The 16,024-nt window shown below is 33.5% G+C and overlaps 2 protein-coding genes across 2 annotated transcripts in view; both read right to left on the reverse strand.

The window, feature by feature from the left end:
* Positions 1-9,908, reverse strand: part of LOC137410001 (leucine-rich repeat-containing protein 40-like) — a 99,576-nt gene extending 89,668 nt beyond the window's left edge. Inside the window, exons 1-4 of the mRNA XM_068095630.1 lie at positions 9,734-9,908; positions 9,209-9,305; positions 8,527-8,661; positions 3,223-3,363 (exon numbers count right to left, since the gene is read on the reverse strand). Of these exons, the coding sequence (XP_067951731.1) occupies positions 3,223-3,363; positions 8,527-8,661; positions 9,209-9,305; positions 9,734-9,908 (548 nt within the window). The remainder of the gene's footprint in view (positions 1-3,222; positions 3,364-8,526; positions 8,662-9,208; positions 9,306-9,733) is intronic.
* Positions 1-16,024, reverse strand: part of LOC137410003 (uncharacterized) — a 372,155-nt gene that overhangs the window by 296,859 nt on the left and 59,272 nt on the right. The window lies entirely within an intron of this gene.

Consider the following 16,024-nt stretch of genomic DNA (forward strand, 5'->3'; position numbering starts at 1 on the left):
AGAGAAACAAAAGCTTAAATTTAGATTTTGCAGGCGGCAGAACATATGACAAAAAATCAGGTAAAACTTTGCCTTACAGAAAAGGCGTACTGTATTGTCAATACTTTATAATTATGTTTTGGTGCTTTTCTTTTGGTCAATTCAACAGCTTTTTTATCTACACCGACACACTTCAACATGTTGACTGCACAAGCCGCATATTGACCATAATTTTCAGCTTCGATTGTAGCAATCTGCTCAAGAGTGGAGGTTTCTCACGGTATAACTCTTTCGCTACTAAAGTAATTATTTTAGTAGTACATAATGACATGTTAGTATTTACTACTTTTTGAAAAGTGGGTATACGTTACGATAACATATATCTGGTGCTATGAAAATGCCACTGCAGTGTTGCAGAATGAGCTCAGAAATTTTTTCATTAGATTTTTCTGCAAACGTGGGCATGTTAGAGGGAGACGATGTGTCAAAATTATTATACCTAAAAGTACAATAACAACTTATAGCAGTTCTATTGTTCAATAGAAAAAACCAAGATTTCAAAGATCTAACATTATTGAAACATTTTAGCTGTAATGAATCTAACACACCTGGTCATTGCTAGTAAGATATTGGAGTGAAAAAATTTACCTGAGTAATATATACACAATCAGTATGAGCTGTAAACATACTTTATATTGGCTAAACGCCACAAGTAATTGTTTTCATATGTTTGCAGATGCAAAGCTTCGTTGCCTAGCTACTCACAAATCAGAAAGGTTTTGTATAAAGCCTCCTTCCGCCCCACTATGTTGCCTCTGTCATCGAATATACTTTGCTGAGCCATTTCATATGTTTTTGGTAACAAAATAACTAAATAATTTTTTCTATACGACACCAACTTTACAAATCATCAGTGTCAAGATTGTGGGTGAATAGTGTTATGTTTTTCATCAACCGCTTAGTTAATCCCTGCTTGTCAAATTGAACGAGCGATCAAATTATATGATATGTGATACATAAAACAGAAAAATCCTCCATAACCTAAGTTAAATTCAAAGGTTTCTAGTTAGCTTAGATCAGCTGTGTTCATACTTTCTATCAATACTTCAGTGAAACATTGCTTGCCAGATTAAACACCTGTTTTCCGGAGAAACTGACTAAAATAAACTATCAAAACAGTACCTTCTTCAAGTACTGAACATACTATTTTTAGCTTTGTTTTATTCCAGTTTCATTCACTAAAAATCTAGGCTGGTATAAAGCACAGAAAAAACCATTATACTACATGAGTATATCACAACAGCCTATATTTTTGTTCAAATAACAGTGAGATACTTTTAAATGGCATTCAGATTCACCTGAAACTAAGAGAGACTCATGCAAATGTTTTTAAATTGAATGGCAGCATTTTTAACAATTATTTTACCTGCATTGGTTTCTATTTTTATAGCTACAGTTTTGGCACTAAAATTTGAGCAAGAGACTGGAGAAAAAATTCACACGGAAAGATTCTCAAATATACAAAATCAAGTCAAAAATAATTTTGACTAACATTTTACATCTACCCAAGTGCCTAGCTGGATAAGTTGCAATTAGGCTTGTCAAGTTTTCAAAGAAAGCTAAAATTTTCCTGCCAACATAACTAACAAAGAACTCTTTAGTGCAATAACACGCTTTGATAGCAAACAGGGAGCTAATTCTATAGTATATGATTAAAAACCATCATATTTTAATATTAGGCTGGTTGTAACATGCTGACTAAATTCTTTCCACAAGAACCAAATAGTTTGGTTATTCAGTTCTATTGGTCAAAATGCTTACCATACATACTTGAGGTTCCCCTTTCTAAATATTGAAGGCCAATGATAAAACTGTATCTAGTAATTTGATAAACCAGGGAGAAAAAATAATCAATAAAGTAGCACAAATTATTGAAAAAACATTTTTAATGCCAATTTACCAACAAGACACAATTTTGCATGGTAAGTCATGCAATAGCTAAAAGATCATACAAAGGAATCTTGTAAAAATAGTTCAAATCTGTCAAAGTAAACTCAGCAGTAATTAAACATTCTTGTTTTACTGATTGTCTTCTGGCCATGTTATTATATTTAATGATTAACATTTGACTAGTTAGTTCCTATGTTTTGCTATATTTTTTGTAAGATACATGTAAAAACTAACTAAATCATTATGGGGAATTATTTTTTGTCAAATTGGCCCAAGTATATGTTTTCTACAATGGCTTGAAAAACAAGTTATAGTATTTATTAAATATATATAACATATTGGTAGAAAAAGTTTTGATTTGGGGATTGAAATCTTTCAAAGTAGGGATTGTTGATAGGCAGAGCAGAAAAGTGACAATTAAAAATAATAAGATATGAATCAACTTAGATGAATTAATATTGACCATAAGCGTTTAGGGTAAGCTTTGTTTTTACTCTCTATGATCATATTAATGAGATACTACGCAGGTTAAGTATAATTGCTGAGTGAGTGTTTACTCTGAAGATTCAGCTTACCAAACCTTATATAATTATGATAAAAACATTTTAACATCGTCCCCCCAAATTGGCACAGCATAAACAACTGTTTGCTTGGGAAACTTTTTTCCATCCCAAACAGGTTCTGAAAAAAGCTAAATAAAACTTAAAAGTATTGTATACCTTTAACAGCAGCTTGATGCGTAATAACAGTTGAAAGCAGCATTATTTATATTGATTTGTAGGCCAGTTGCATTCTGTTGCTTATTTGGCATGAACTAAACTTATGACTTCTGACATCAACTATCTTGCCTCAGATAACTGATATTAACATTAAAACCGTTTCTTTGTCCGAGCAAAGCTTTTATGCAAGTCCATTGAGAATACATATTTTTAATGTATTTAAAAAGCATAGATGTTAGTCCTAGAACAGTGGTACTGAGTCTATTGTCTTACTGAAATCAACACTTGTAATATAAAATTTAAAAAATTATAAAGTTATAAAAAAGTGTATCAGAAAGTTTAACCACAACAGCCGACACGGGTTTGTTAGGCCGGAAAAGTCTTTAACTGTGTTAAATGCAGTCAATGCAATAAAGGCTAATTTTATATCTAGCAATTTATATTTCTGAATACAAGTCTTCATTTTGAACATTCAGGACCATGCAAAGAGGTTGAAAGCAAAAACTCAGACAGTAATGTTTGTAAACGCGACAAAGTCTTGTAAAAGTAGTTTGGGGAACAAATCCACACCTACCTGAGTGGCGATTTAGCAAGGCTGCAATGACGCATGTAAAGTGTCTCGAGTGAAGTTAGATTTTCAAGAGCATCAGTACTAGCTAAATCCAATTTACTGTAAGAAAGGTAGAGCTCTTCCAGGTTGGGCAATGAAGGAATTCTGTAACAGACAGTACAGTTTTATCCAACGACTTTGTTAATAGTTGATTGTTCATATTTCCCTGAGACTACATCATAATTCATTATTTGAATTCACAGAAGCACCGTTTAATTATGTCTATATTGAATAATTACTTTTGGAAGCAAATAACCATATTATATGGAGCAATCAAAATCTATAAAAAGTGAATGAAAAGACAAAAAGGAAGGAAAAACGAGTTTTATGGCCAAAATGCTATTGAGACACAGTAGCCTGAGGGAAATTTTTAAGAAGCAGAAACTGGGACCAAAAAGATGAGGTGACACTTGGTTTTATAAATGATCACACATAATAGAAATGCAATATTTTTGTTTGGGCTTCTTTTCTATTTTTGATTACCACAGCTTTTTTCAGCTTAACTGACTAAATTTCAACGTTTTAATCAACTGCAATGGTCACATATTAATAATGATTTTCAACAGGGAATCAAATGTTTTTACAGCTCTGCATCATCTGCTGTTTATTTTATGACAAGCTGATCAGGAGTAGAGGTTTCTAACCTTTTCCTTGAATCTTTAGCTACGAAATTAATTTTTTAACTGAGCTTAATTGCCTACTTGGTACAAAACAATATATGAAGAGGGTGTGTATAAGTTGTAGTAACACTGATATTTTATATACGTATATAGTACTTTATTGGCCATAATTTTATTTCAAAAATAGAAAAAAAATTTTAAATAGGTCATACAACAATAGTAAATCAAAAACAACAATAAAAAGAATAAACAGTTAGCCATTAAAATTAAATAAATTAAAATGATGCCATGAAAATGCGACAATTCAGCTGCCGAATGAACCCAGACTGTTTTTCCGTTATTTTTGCTGCAGCCGTGAGCATTTTAGAGTCAGACGACTTATCAAACCTATTGCAGCTAGAAATAAAATAATCCCTTTCAGTAGTCGTATTATTCAATGGAAAAAACTCGAAGCTCATAGATATACCATTAGTTAAACCACTGTAGCTACAATGAATCTGACACGACTGGATAATAATATATTCTGATAAAATACTCCAAGTAAATAAAATGAATACAATCAGGACGGGCTGAACACATATTTTGTATTGGCTCAACTCACACAGATAGCGTTTGCTGTATGTTGATATACAGCATCAACTGGTTTATTATATGCAATAAAACACAAGTTACAAGTGTCGATCAATTATAATCTGTTTTCAAATTACTGCAAGCATACATGCAGCAACCAAAGTTTCAGATTTAACACAAATATTAACATTTTAAAAATGAAAATATCTGCATCGTTTGTTCGGACAGCTGTACTCTTATTGTTTAATCTGATTAGAACTTTTTCATATTTTTTCGGCTGTCCGATAATGCATACCGACCTCAACCTGTCTTCTGCACAGTTGAGCTAGTCAATATTAGCATGAAAACAACTTGTTTGGAGGGTGAAACCTTTTACGCAATGCCATTTTAATTAGAAAATTCTAGCGGCTTAGAGAGATACCCCATGTAATCAAAATAGGCTCAAAATGTTAGCCTCAGATTAATAGTAGCAAATTTTCCACTGTAACTTCGAAAAAAAATTTCCACACACATTAAAACATAATGACTGCGTTACAAGTGAAAATGCTATTAGTCTGATAAAGTTACCAGTTATATCTATGGTGTTGCAATCGTAGTTTCTAACAAAAACCTACAAACTAGGAGTTGAAAAATAAAGATTGATATGGACAGGAACCACAAACAAATTAATTGTTATTGATGCAATCAAGTCATTGTCAGAATGGTTTGCGGACTGTTTTCTACTGACCACTTGCTAATATGGGTTCATAAAAGTTAAGAATGTCAAATAGTATTGATTAAATAAAAGTGGCTGGCAAACACAAGCCTCATTCAAATAAAGAGTGGCGTTCTATTTTTCCTAAAGTAATGTTCAATAACAGATGTTAGGTAATTGTTTTAGTATTTTAGGTACATATATTGTAAGCTCATTAACTAGCTACTCGCTAATTAGAATTGTTTCTTATGAAACTTACTAAAGCCATCCTACACTTCTTTTAGCCATATACATACTCTTTGCCAATAGCCATAATATAGTACTATTATAGATTGTAGCGGCAAGGGAGCCAACATACTCGTTTGCTATTCACGCCATCAACCTTAAATTTTAGATGATTTGTGTTAACGTTTTCTATCATCCACCTAATTTTCTATCATCCACAAGCCCTGCTTGTCAAATTGAACAGATAAATTGATCAATTATCTGATATGTGATAAATAAAACTAAGAAAACATGCATCAACTGTGTTTAATTAGATGTTTATTATTGAGCTAGTTTTAGTTGTGTTTGTACTTTATCACTACCTTAGTGAAATTTTGTTTGTTGGGTCGAATGCATGTATTGCTACTTCAAATTACCGTAAAGCCTCAATTTGAACACCTTGGTTCTGTAAGTTCCAACCGCTCTGCTAGTGTTGTGTTTTTCAGCTCTTCTCTTGAAGTGAAATTTTATTAGGGTTTATTTTTAAATAAACGCTGGTGCTGTATATCTTCAAAACTTAGTCAAAATATGAGAAATATAACTTTCATCTCTTTTGTGAAGCAGTGCTAATGACATCAATACGTTGTAATTTTTTTCAGACGGAGCGACATTACCGCCTCTACAAATTCAGACCTTAAACTTTTTGTCATACAACTCCAAAGCTTCCGATCTATATTATACTCTCCACACTGATCCACCAGAGCAGGCCCTTAGTTCTTTTACTTGTAAGACACCTGCAAATGGATTTTATTCAAACCAGCACTCAAGTCTTCTTAAACTCTTTCACAACTGTGAGCCAAAGTATTGGCTAGTATCGCAATACTAGAAGTACATGCTGTAAGCTGATGAATCTGTTAATTAGTAGGGTGTCCCTTTTCTTTTTATTACAAACCTACAGATTAGTTAGACCAATCAATTTTTGTCTCCAACCAAACAACCTTGTTGTTGATCAGACGCAATCAAGCAAAAAAAAGAAGTTTTCAAAGCAATTCCATTTCTACTTACTTGTCGAAACGGAAAATCACATTGCTATCGTCTTGGCAATAAGAAATTTATCATGTTGTTTAATGCAAAGGACGCGTCAGAGGTTTTTTTGAGAATGGGATTCGCCAAAAACCTTTTGCCTATCTTGCAGAGGATTTTGTTTTAAGTAATATGCATATTTTATTAAAACAAAAAATCTATTGATTCTCGAGATATTGCATAAATAATAGCGGCTTATTAAATTTTAGAAAATCCATTTGAATTAATTTGGTCAAAATAATAATTTTAGCGCAATAGAAAAAAAGTTTATTTGCTGAAATTATTTGTTATTTGCAGAGTATTTAATCCTGCAACAATATGTACCATGGCACATCGGTGAGATAGTTGAACTAGCAGTCAAAACACCATAACTGTTGTTATCATCCATCTTGATTTTGCAGGACAGTCGTATACAAGCTTATATGTATTTAGGTCGTGCACCGACTTGGATGAGTTTGCAGGTTTTTTTTACCCACAATTGTTTGATGAAAACACTGAACTACTGCTGCTCCGATGTTCAGAAGCTTTCTGAAAGCTAGTATATGCCTCGAAATGCACTCAACACACTTGATCAAAATTTTGGTCAGCCAAGACACCTTTATTGTTTTGACTCGAGGATAATAATTGAGGCACATACCCAATTGTTTTTCCACTAACAATCAGGGAACTTAAAACCTATCGACTACAACCAACGAAACCTGCAACCTCGCTCACTACCATTATTACGCCCCTTAGTATTTATTTAGTATGACACTCACAGGCAAAATCACTAGATAAGCATAACGTCATAGTGATGTATTGTTTCATTTTAGCAAAGATTAAAATAGAGATAATTGATTAGACAAAATAGAGTCTCAAACTGATTTAAACCTAATGATTTGACTGCAAAGTACGTGTCGACAAATAAAACTACATAAGATCAACTGTAAAGTTATTTCTTGAACCATTTCTTTGTTCCAGCATAAACCAAAATAGAAAAACCCGCCTAAAATCTGCCAGTCATGGCTTTGCTCACCTTTTACTCTATTTCTACATTTGTTATATATGTGAATAATCATAGTGTGTTCGATTAACGTGAGCGGAAGCCAAATTACTTTAAGATCTAAATCAGTGGCCTCACATTCATTAAGATGTAAAAAAACCATTGCTAACTGTATCATGCACTTGACCATTCAACTGTGATTAATTCTTGGCTTTCAAACTAAACTTTTTATTTTTTGAGAAAAGCAGACAGGTGATATAGAGACATAAAAACATAGGAAATTTAACTTTTCCAAACGAACAGCAACTAGCTCAAGCTGTGCTACTCTACCAAAAATTTATCAGTGGTGATCTGCATGTAGGTTTCAATGGTCTTAAAAATGCTCACACCCCTTGTCTTTTTACCTGATAAAACAAAAAACTGGTGAAAATAAGGAACTAAACTCTCCGCATAAAAAAAAATATTTAATTATATTATTGGTAGCCTACTGCATTTTGATTTTTATTTCATTCAAAGTATAGTATAATTTGAAGGTTCAGGACAAGGTTACTATGACCACTTTATTGTTGCTCTTAAAATAGCTTTGACAATGAAATTCAGTTCCACAAAATTGAGGTCATTTTAGTTTATGCTTCCTGCTAGACATTATTGATCAAGCATTTTTTGGTCATTAGTTATGTGAGCTAGTTAGTTACATAAAATGTTTTTATTGAATGAACAAAGCTATAAAATCCTTCTGAAATCAAGCGAAAACAACAAACACAATGCATATTGACCATTCAGTATAAAATGGCATAATTATGTATGTTTTAACCTTCTTATGTGAATTATACTAAAAATATTGGTGAAACCTGAAGATTTTAAAACTAGTAGCTGATATTCAATATACTCACTTCCCAATTTTCACTTGAGGTCACATTATGTCATATTCTCCAACTATGAAGCAGAGTTGAAACTTTATGAGTACTTAAAAACAATTAGAAATTTCAAGTAGTCTGAACTAACAAAACATTTAGATTTTGGAAAAACATTATTCAGCCTATAATCTTTGTTACACAATTATGGCAATGCTTTCTTAAATTATATGCTTGAACAAATCGCTGTCTTAAACTGACCTGATCTCTGGAAGTTTACAGTTGCGCAACTTGAGTTTCTTGAGTAATGTAAGTTTTTCTAAACATTCAACATCACCAACATCCAAGTTGGTGTCCTTGATTTCCAACTCTTTTAGATATCCTCGTGAAATGGCCCTGTAACAGACAATCATGACTTACAATTAAAAGTTTACCAAGAAATTGGTACTGTAGTTCTCTATTATTGAAGATTGTAGGAAACTTTTAAGTTTCCTTTACTACTCAACAAGATCGAAATTCACTGTGTGTGGCGCAAGAAAATGTATATAGACCTACATGTATTTGTAAAAAGTATATATATATATATATATATATATATATATATATATATATATATATATATATATATATATATATATATATATATATATATATATATATATATATATATATATATATATATATATATATATATATATATATGGATATACATATATATATATAAATATATATATGAGCGCTTCAATGTGTGCATTTGCAAGGAACAGTATACAAGAGAATGCTAGGAACAACTCATCATCGTCACTTCAGGCACTCCTTTTATAAGAACCTCTGGCTCTAACTCATCAACAGCAAGTCTGACTTGCAAGTTGATCTTTGGCTGACCAAAAACCACACCAGCTATAGTGTTTTAGTCCAGGCCTGAGCTCACTTGTAACATCACTTAATCTGATATCGGCTAGGCAGTCGGATTAGGCATTCTTTCATCACTATCCCCTCTTTGTTTCCCTTCTCCCTACTGGGAAAGACCCTGGGACTGTCTACTCAGCACCGGAAAAATAGATCAACTAAGACCAGAGACGGTGCTATCACAAGCTATATTCTGAGTGCCAAACATTGTCTTACAACAACATGACCTGCTCTCATGAGCTTCTGGGCTCATGAGAGCAGGTCATGCCGTTGTAGATTGATTTGGTGGTTCATTGATTTGGTGGTTCTAAGAGCCATCTTTTGCCAGAGGTGGATATTGTCTAAACATTAGCGGGCTCTTTCCTTTTGCCGCCGATTGAGAGGCTCATTGTCTATTGAGCCTCATAGTAATCTGCCTAGTCAGTCGGCACACAAATTTGCTTGTGTGGGTTTCTGTTTGGCTCGCCCTCTGCAATAATAGTAGCTGCTGATCACATCCTTTGTTCATTTCTTTTGCTTTGCTAGCAGACTGTTGGCACAATTTTTGGTGGATCCAAACTTGCTTGGCCGTAAAGACCATCCGTGATTGCCGAGTTGGCTTTGGCTGTGGCTACTCCATTTGTTGCTTTGACCGGCCTATGTAAGTATGGAGGTATATATGTACATCGCTTCAGCGAGCAGTTGGCAGACCATCCTCTCATCTGAGAAAAGGCAAACCACTTGGCTTTGTCCATCAATTAGACAGTCCTAGTGCACTTGGAATGTCTGTGAGCACTCTGGGTGTATTTACATTATCACATGAAATGAATTGCTATCGGCATAAACACACATAGATAGCGAAGCACTGGATATCATGCTGTCTAATCATTTCAATGCTGGTGGTGAGGTCACACTGCCCAAAGGACTAGACTTTTGCCTCGCCTCAATCATGTTTGACTGAGTAGCTCCATTGACAAAGCTTTTGGCTAGGGCATTTCCTTTTGTGCAAGCTTGGAAAACAACTTCGTCAGTTCTACATGTGGCTTCCTGGGCGAAGATGGTGTTTTCATTGGGGTCAGTCATTCAGTCCACAGAAACTCAGTCAAGCAAGAGATCAAAACTAATTCGAGGAGCACAGCTTGTTTGACTTTCTTCTCCAAAGCGAATGGATTGTGGATCTCAAGGGCAGCGATCTGAGCTCACTTTGGCTATTTGCTTGAACGCTGAGTGTAAACCAGATGTGACTTGACATGAGTTTCTTTGGGAAACAGAGTCACCCATAAAGGCAGCTTGGCCAACATGTTCTACTTATTTTATGCCGGTGGGCCTACTACCTAGTTTGTGTCTGACGTGCATGTAATTTTAACAAGAACGTCGGCTACTCATTTGAGTCTAGAAAGTCTACCAAGTATTATTTCTTACTTGCCTCTAATTGCTCTAACACTCTCAATGGATCTGTGATATAACTGACAGTCTCATCCGGTTGAGCCATGTCAACGGATTGATCCAAAAATAGAACAATGTTGGTGTGTAAATAGCAGTATTCTATGAATGAGTACTTGTCCGTTGAAGCGCAAAAGTAAATTTCCTCGGTCTACTAAGATTCCAAGATTGCCACTTTACCTCGTGCTTTGTATTCATATGCAAAGGTCACTCGGGATTGGCTGCTACTGCCCATAGCTGCGTCCAGTCTCCATATTGGTCCAGTTGCTGAGTGGTCCTAGAGGGCCGAGGGTTGTGCAGAGTGACACCAGGTTTTGTTGGTTCTGGACTTGCTGGATGGACTGATTATTTTGGGGTACTGACTTATTGTTCCAGCTGCCTCCGAAACTTTTCCAACCTGGCTTCAAGTTTTTTGCTGAGCTATAAGTCCTTGGCAGCCTCAGCTCTTAGTTTTTAGTTACCACTCAGTGTTGACTCATCTTAAAGTTCTTGATTCTTGGCCTTGGCTTCTTTTAAATTAGGGCCTCATTGAAGCTCTATCATGGCTGATTCTCTACTAAAATCTTTCAGACAAATGTGGAATAGCAAGCTCAAACTAGCTTTCGTTTAGTAACAAATATTGTCAGTGTCACTTGATCGGGCAAGTGTGGTTGAGCCTGGTTTTAATAATCTGATAAGTTGGTCTGGAAAGTTTGGCTGTTTCTTCCTTCGTGTCTTTTGTTCAATGGCAAAGCCCGATTTTTCGGGGTATGGATTAAAGAGTCCAAAGTGCAAAACTTGGTTTCTCGCAGCTCCCATCGAGCTGCAGTTTGACAATTTTTCTTTATGCTAAGTTATTTCTATAACACTCCTAGGGTAAAAATGTTTTATAATCAATTACAATGAATTAAAAACAAAACTATATACAATTATCTCATTATTTGTAGTTTAGGTTAACCATAGCAAATAACTATTTTTTCTTACAAGCGAATGAATAAATAAGGATGACAGCCAATCAGCCGATTAAAATAACAATACAAATACTTTTTGTGAAAGAGCATAATGGACCACTTGGCAGAATTATATGTGATTAATTATGTGAATTAGTCCGTCAAGCTTAAAATTTATATATAGTTTTACTAATAAAGTTTGCAATGATACCATTGGTAAATGTTTTATATAATTATCTACCTTTCTATGTGATGTTTGAACTCGGCGTCACTTGATATGTATAGGTGTTCCTTTAAAATTGGCTTGGTTCTTTTTTCTAAAAAAATCATCACATATGTTAAACTTTTTGAACATTAGATGAATACTTGGCTATGTATGGTGATAAAAAATTTCTAACACATAAAATTCATTTTTATCTTACATATACAAAATTTACATTCTATCTAACAATTTTCATACCATTAGAAAAGTGATTTCTGTTTTTCAAATAAAATGAGAAAAAAACTTAAAAACTTTAAAGGTTTTTAAATGTGAAATATTTAGCATGAAATGGTTAGATTAGTTAGTGCCACTACATCAATTACAATGAAAAATTGTTTGAAATTGATACAAATTACACAAATTGGGAAAACCAATTTAAAATAATGAATATTTTGAATTAATAATATCATTGAGTACGTGTTATCATTATTTTAGAGGGGGTATACAAAAGTTTACTGTGGCAGCCTATCAGAATTTTGAATTTAATAATACCAATACAAACAGTAAAGTGAGATACCGAATTGGAATACATCAATGAAGCAGAAAAGCAGTGAAGAGAATGAGGGCACTTCACCTGATCCAAAAGAAAGACAATGTAGAAGCAATTCTTACTCGGATTAACACAACATGCAAGTGTCTATGTGAAAAGATTTTAGTTTTCACAAACTTATCCATTTCTCATAGGACGAAACAGAAATTGAATGCATTAGTGGCACATTTGAAATTGAAATGGCTCATTTATAAGCTTCAAATTAACTAATATGTAATTGAGAGGTTTTTAAAAAACATTAAAAAATGGAAAAGGTAATACTGATTAGTAATAGAAGTGTATACTTTACTTGTAACCGGCCATCGCGAGAACAATAGATAAGATTGAAAATGGTGAAAAATGGGTTAGCCTAATGGTTAGACACGCCTGTCAAGAGTTGTGAGGTGAAGCTCGCAAGTTGAAAGCTAGCAAAAAAAGACTTTCATTTTTAAAATTTGATAGCTATAACTGAACATATGAATGGCAGACAGAAAACAGACAAACCGATCTTGAAGTATAAACACATTATACATAGTGTATAATGTATATATACAGTAAACTTAGTATATAAAGTATATAATATACATGTATATGATATATGATAAATATAAATGACATAATGATACATATACACAAATTTAACTTGATATACACATAATATGTACATATACTCATATAGTATATATACTCACAGAGTATATGTATAAATGCATCTCAATGTTTTTGTCCATCTGTTGTTCCCGATATGTTTAGGTAAAGCTATTAAACTCTAAATACTAAAATATTTGTTTCATGATCAAATTGAACTGCCAATGTTTCCCAACCACAATACTGTACACATGCTCCTCTAAACACTAGGCTACACAGCTCTTACCATTCCAGTGCTATTGTTATATACTGTATATCCTTTTCCCTACCGCGCCTGATGAATTATGTATTAAGTAATACACTACGTCCTCTAGTTACAAAGCCCTTGCAATAAGATATTTTCGTCCTAATTTAAAGAACCATGTTTTTACGTTCTCGTTGTACTAGGGTGAATTTATTTTAGTGCATACGATATCTTAGCTTTGTGATTGTACGCACTAAATTTCAACACACAAAAACACACTATTCTTTTGTAATCTCCTGGTTTTAGATAGTTTTCTAATATGGGAATCAAATTATGTTTATAAGTACTTTATATAAGAATTATTGCATTCACATCATTGCATAAAACTTATATGTTGTAATATAATTGTCTGAACAAAGCCAATTTTTCAATGGACATCTTCTTAGGCTTATGACATTCATTATGATGCGCATGAAGAACTTGGTGATTTGCTGGATAAATCTAAAAAAGCGAAAGGTGTACAAAGCCACTGATGTTCTAATCAAAAACATCTTTAGCCAAAATAACACTTAAAAGATAGAAATAAGATTGATCTAATTTGAACCACAATAATTGTTTATTCTATTATTCAATATATTATCTAGTATTCAGAAACATCTGGGCTCCAATGTTGATGAATTTTACTTGAGAAAACATCCAGGTCGCAGTTTACAATTTTCTTTTTATTCGTTATGAGAACAAAAGGAAAAAATTCGAAAACTGAGCTATTTCACTGTGAATTCTGAGTAGAAGGAAAACTAAATTGTTTACTTTTTTAGAAATATCCAACATCCTAACTTTATTGTATCAAATTTTTGAATTGGTTTGCTAAATTTGTAATCCATGATCCTTGTTTTTGTTTAAGTGCTAAAGCAAGCCTTATAAAGGCTGTTCATCAGAATCAATGAAGTGAGCGAATGAAGGTAGTGAAGGTGTTAATTTTGTTCCAGCAACTAGAATGTCTCAGACAGACCAGGAGGGCAGGGTACTTGTCTAATAATAAACATTACGAACATGCCTGTTCTGTTGAAACCAGACATAAGTGATTAGATTAGTTGATGGTAAGTATTAGTGCTGGGCACGGATAATAATACTCGTTGAACTCGCGAGTTTGTCTCCTCTCGAGTATCGGGTAATAGAGGATTCGAGTGATTTGATCTTGCGGGTTCGGGTGTTGACTTTCGAGTTCGGGTTTGGGTACCCGCATCCGTCGAGTAGTGTGAACAAAATATGGTCTAATGCACCCTGCGCTCTCGATTGTTCAACAACCCGTCTGCCAACATGGTGAGCACGAATCTCAGTGAATAAAATAGTGAGAAACAATTAATAAATTGAATAGGAATATAATTCCTTTGTAAATTTGAAGATATGTCTAATGATTAATAGATTTAAGCATAAAATCCGTATCAACAAACCCAATACTGAAAAACCAGTTGGGCAAAAAGTACTCATGCCCAGCACCAGTAAGTATTGCATTCAGCTAAAGCTGTAGCTGTGTTTGTAATCTAGTTCACTTTTCAAATTTCAAACAACATCTATTGAGGTTAAAACTTCAGGCAATGTATTATAATTGTGAAATTACATCACTGCAGTGTCAATTAACCCTTACTATCAACTTCTTACTATAGTGTGGTTGCAGTACACCTGTGAGTTCATTGTTTGATGACTGCACATTCATACATGTATGAAATGTTAGGTTTCGAGAATGTTGGAGGTAAATGTGGACTGAATAACAATAAACGACCTGCATTACAAGCATTAGCAGTGAATGCCGGTCGTGCATTATAAATATGTAATGAACAGCAAAATTACTACATACTGCACAAAAATTACCATAAAACCTTTATTTGAACGCTATGGCAATATATTTTTTAACCTTTTCCTTAAAATTGTGCTTTATTAGAGGTGGTAGTTAAATAAAGGCTAGTGTTGTACTTTTTCAAACGCTAATGTCAGAATGTTGGTAAGACAAATTTAACCCTCTTATGGGTAAACTGAATGTTACCTATATTTTGCGCTTTTCTTTGGGCAGTGTGACATTAACTCTTTTAAAGGCAAGAAAGTTGTTAACTCATTTCCAACTTGTCAAAGATTTTTAAATAAAAAAGCACGAGGAAACTGATACATGTATTTACCAGTTTATATCTATTGCTTGCAGTTTACCACCAATGATCGAATAGCCTGCAGTGAAATTTGTTTGAGCTTTCAAGTTTTTTGTTTCTTTTTAAATTTTATAGTATATTTCCATTTTTTAACTTCAGTTAACAAGGTTGAATAGAAGCTCATTGCAATAATCAAAATGTTTGTTACAGTCCGCAGAGAAAACTTGCATATTATGTGCAGTAGAATGGGAGCGACGACCTTCAATCCATTGTGAACTGAGTTTATATAATTGCAATTACGCTATCAAATAGTATGTTTTTAGTATGCAAATTAATGTTTTATAAAAATAATAATTTATCAAATGTTACATATGTATATTCAAAAACAAGCGACAAACCTAAATTATAATACATGCAGGGACAAAAATTACCACTTTAAAACTGATATTAATATTTTCCAAACAAAAATATCAGCATTGTTTGCTCAGCCGGTGTGGTTTTGATTCTTGACTTAGTTTTAAACCATATCAGCAATTTGTGACTGTTCAATACCTTGCATAGCGTTTTTCAGTTTCAATTTCTCTCTGCACAGCTGATTTAGCTGATATCAGAATTCAAACACTTTTTCAGCAAAGCAGTACTTCTTATGCAATGCCATTTCAAATGAAAACTTCAAGTGCAAGTAAATAAAATGTGTGTGTGACCAGAATAACCTCAACATTTAGGCTTCAAAAT

The sequence above is a fragment of the Watersipora subatra genome, unplaced genomic scaffold (genome assembly GCF_963576615.1).
Source record: "Watersipora subatra unplaced genomic scaffold, tzWatSuba1.1 SCAFFOLD_35, whole genome shotgun sequence".
Taxonomy (NCBI): domain Eukaryota; kingdom Metazoa; phylum Bryozoa; class Gymnolaemata; order Cheilostomatida; family Watersiporidae; genus Watersipora; species Watersipora subatra.